Below are 3,483 nucleotides of genomic sequence, written 5' to 3'. Positions count from 1 at the left end.
TCTAAATAGATTATAAACATAAAAGAAGAAACAATAAATAAATAAATAAATAATGGTTTGAAACATTCTTTTTTGGAATGAATATTAATCGTGTCTCTCTTAACTCGGTCAGAATTAGCAGCTGGAAAGATTTGCCTTTTCCGCTAAGAAAATTAAAACAGGAAAAAACGGGGAAACACAGGAGATAGTAAACAGATTACAAATTAGTTTGACCGGGTGAGTGAATAGTCTCAAATGAGAGATAACCGGCCACGCAGTGGCGAAGTTTGTTGACCGGGCAACAAAATGTTGTCTTTACGTGCGGGGTGTGACATCCAAGTCTGAAAATGGAGCAAATTGTCGTTGGGTTTTTTCAATATATAAACAAGCAAAGCGTCTTAGGGTAACGTACTCCAAACCCACAGCAACAATGGAGGTCTGGTTCATCATCCTCATCTCTCTCTGTGCATATTTTTCCATAAAATCCCTCTTCGGCCTTCTCAGTTCCTCCAAAAAGAATGGATCAAAAGGCAAGCTTCCACCGGGTCCCCGCCCTCTTCCATTCATCGGAAACCTCCTCTGGATTCCCAGAAATGCCGTTGACCTCAGAGAAGTTATTAACAAGCTCTCCCACAAGTACGGCCCTATTCTCACGCTCACCCTTGGCTCCGAACCGCTCATTTTCATCACCTCCTACTCCCTCGCCCAACAAGCACTTGTTCGGCAAGGCGCCATCTTTGCAAGCCGTCCGGCGGTGCTTCCGATCAGCGTAGTTCTCAGCAACAAGCGCAAAGACATCGGCGCCACACCCTATGGCCCCACCTGGCGTGTCCTCCGCCGTAATCTCGTATCTGAGATTATCCATCCTAACAAGATGGACGCTTTCTATCCCGCCCGCAAGCGCGTCATGGAAACATTGATGAGTAAGATCACTCAATGTTCCAAGCAAAACGAAGTCGTCCATGTCAACGACTGTCTCCACCACGCCGTGTTTTCCTTGTTTATTCTCATGGCTTTTGGCGGCATCAGCGACGAGGCAGTCAAAGAAGTCGAAGATATCCAATGGGAGCTTCTTATGAATTACGCTGACTTTAGTATTTTCGGGTTCTTTCCCAGGTTGGCGAGATTGCTGCTTAGAAGTCGCTACAAAAGGTACATAAATCTCTTGAAGGCTCAAGATGACATCTTTTTCCCTCTAATAAAAGCCCGGCGGAAGTTAAGGCAATTGAAAGGGAAAGAACTCGAATACGTATCATACACAGATAGCTTAATGGATTTGCAAGTTCCAGGAGAGGAACACAAGCTTCAAGACGACGACATACTGAGTTTGTGCTCGGAGTTCATTAACGCAGGCGCCGACACAACCACGACGATGTTGCAGTGGACGATGGCGCATATAGTGAAGTACCCAGATGTCCAGGCCAAAATATACGCCGAAATCAGAGAAGTTTTGGGAGAAGGAAAGGAGGAGGTGAAGGAGGAAGATTTGCACAAGTTGACATATTTGAAAGCCGTAATCCTAGAAGTTGTAAGAATTCACCCGCCAAACACTTCCTTAGTGCCACACGCAGTCACAGAGGATGTGGAGTTTTGCGGCTACACAATCCCGAAAGGCACGACGGTGAACATCGTGACAGCAATAATAGGGCGCGATCCAAAGCATTGGGAGAACCCTATGGAGTTTAATCCCGACAGGTTGTTAAACGGCAGTAAACCTGCAGAAGAAGTGACCGATCTAACAGCGTTTAGTATGCTGCCGTTCGGTGCCGGGAGGAGGATGTGCCCCGGGAACGGATTGGGCAGGCTTCTCCTGGAGTACTTTATTGCGAATTTGGTCTGGCGTTTCGAGTGGAAGCCGGTGGATGGGGCGGACGTCGATTTGTCGGAGAAGGAGGAGTTCTTGGTAGTGATGAAGACCAAACTCCGTGCCCATGTCACTAAGAGAGTCAATTAAATTCGCCGTAAGTACGTATATGCATGTGTAATGAATAATGGCCATAGCCGACATGCTTTTTTTTCAGCCATTACCGTCTCGGTAGGACTGGATTAGATCCGTTGCTCTGTTCTACCATTATTTTTCTTTTTCTTTTTCTTTTTCCACTTTTTCGTAGCAGCCTTTGTTGTGCTTCAATTAGTCAATGGTCAAATACACTTACATCGTTACTGTCAATATTTCCAGATATTTTGGGGATAAAGATTATCCACTACAATAAAATTGAGTGTTATAAAAACAAATGGGCTGAGTTCTTTCAACATATATAATTTGTAAAGTTGTATGTATTTCTTAAAATGTGAGAAATATATGCTCTCTTTTAAAATAATTTTTTTTCAATTCTTTTAAAATATATGTTTAAGGTACGTAATTAAAAGAATTTACTCGGACTTATATTGGATGAAAACTCTGGTTATTTTTTATATTTTGTTTTTCTTTCTTCAAATAAAAATATTAACAAACAATTTAAACATAAAAAAATTAAAAAAAAATTAAAAATACAAAGATCGATAATTTTCACGCCTCCCTTATACTTTTTTAAAACTAAAAAAGAAAAAAAAAAAAAATCCAAAAATGCAACCTATCTACAAGTTATTGTTTTTTCTAACTGCATGGATGATATCACATTATCACTTGATCATTCAAAAAAAAAAAAAAATAAATCAAATAAACATTATTTGCGTGGGCGTTTTTCAATGACAAGAAGCGAATCCACAATTCGCAATAAGTGCTCGTAGACCCCGTCCATTAGTGCGGCCGACAGTCTTTACCAGACATAACCGAACTCAGTAGTCAGTACCAGAAGAGTTACAGAATCTTACACGATTGCTTCTGTTTTTTTTTTTTTTTTGTTGGAATTTTCTACGCAATGGAACCCATGTATGTAGCTTTCACATGTTAAATATCTTTGTCAGTAATTAACATTGGTTGACTAGAAAAAATAAAGAAATAAATAAATAATCCAGTTGGTTTGAAGGCGGCGGCTGCCTCACCAACCCCCACAAAGCACTGCCTAACTAGGTACAAAACAAATCTTTTTTTTTTTTTTTTTTTGTAATTTTTTTAACGACACTTAAGTAAAATCTTATATTAAGACTTCTTTTATAATTTCTGAAGAAAAAGAGAACATAAAATAATTGTGAAAAAAGCTTATATTTCTAATTTAATTTTCTTGTACAATGAAGTGGCTTATTTATAGTTGAATGAGGCCAAAAAATAAGAAAAATACCATAATTACATAATAAGGAAAACACAATAAGGCTAAGATATTACATTTTTTTTTTTCAAAGGAGCTAAGATGTTACACTTGATAGTTCAACGATGAATTAAAATCTGACAAATAGTTAAAGACCAAACTCATATTTTGGTCAAATTTTTTAATTAAGTAATAATGTCTTTTTATTTGTGTTTATGAGCTCAATGTTAAATTGTGTTCCTCTATTGATTAGAGAAAAGTGAATGAAAAAAATATAAATAAATTTGTGTAACTCACCAATCTATCCAAACTAGGT

General features: G+C 38.5%; 1 protein-coding gene across 1 annotated transcript; it reads left to right on the top strand.

Moving 5' to 3' along the window:
• The first annotated feature begins 376 nt into the window (after positions 1 to 376).
• Positions 377 to 2,149, top strand: LOC133855853 (cytochrome P450 89A2-like). Its single transcript, XM_062291449.1, has one exon. The coding sequence runs from the start codon at positions 410 to 412 to the stop codon at positions 1,931 to 1,933; it is 1,524 nt and encodes a 507-aa protein (XP_062147433.1). The 5' UTR covers positions 377 to 409; the 3' UTR covers positions 1,934 to 2,149.
• The last annotated feature ends 1,334 nt before the right edge of the window (positions 2,150 to 3,483 follow it).

The sequence above is a fragment of the Alnus glutinosa genome, chromosome 1 (assembly GCF_958979055.1).
Source record: "Alnus glutinosa chromosome 1, dhAlnGlut1.1, whole genome shotgun sequence".
NCBI lineage: Eukaryota > Viridiplantae > Streptophyta > Magnoliopsida > Fagales > Betulaceae > Alnus > Alnus glutinosa.
This window is presented reverse-complemented; position numbering and strand designations above follow the sequence as displayed.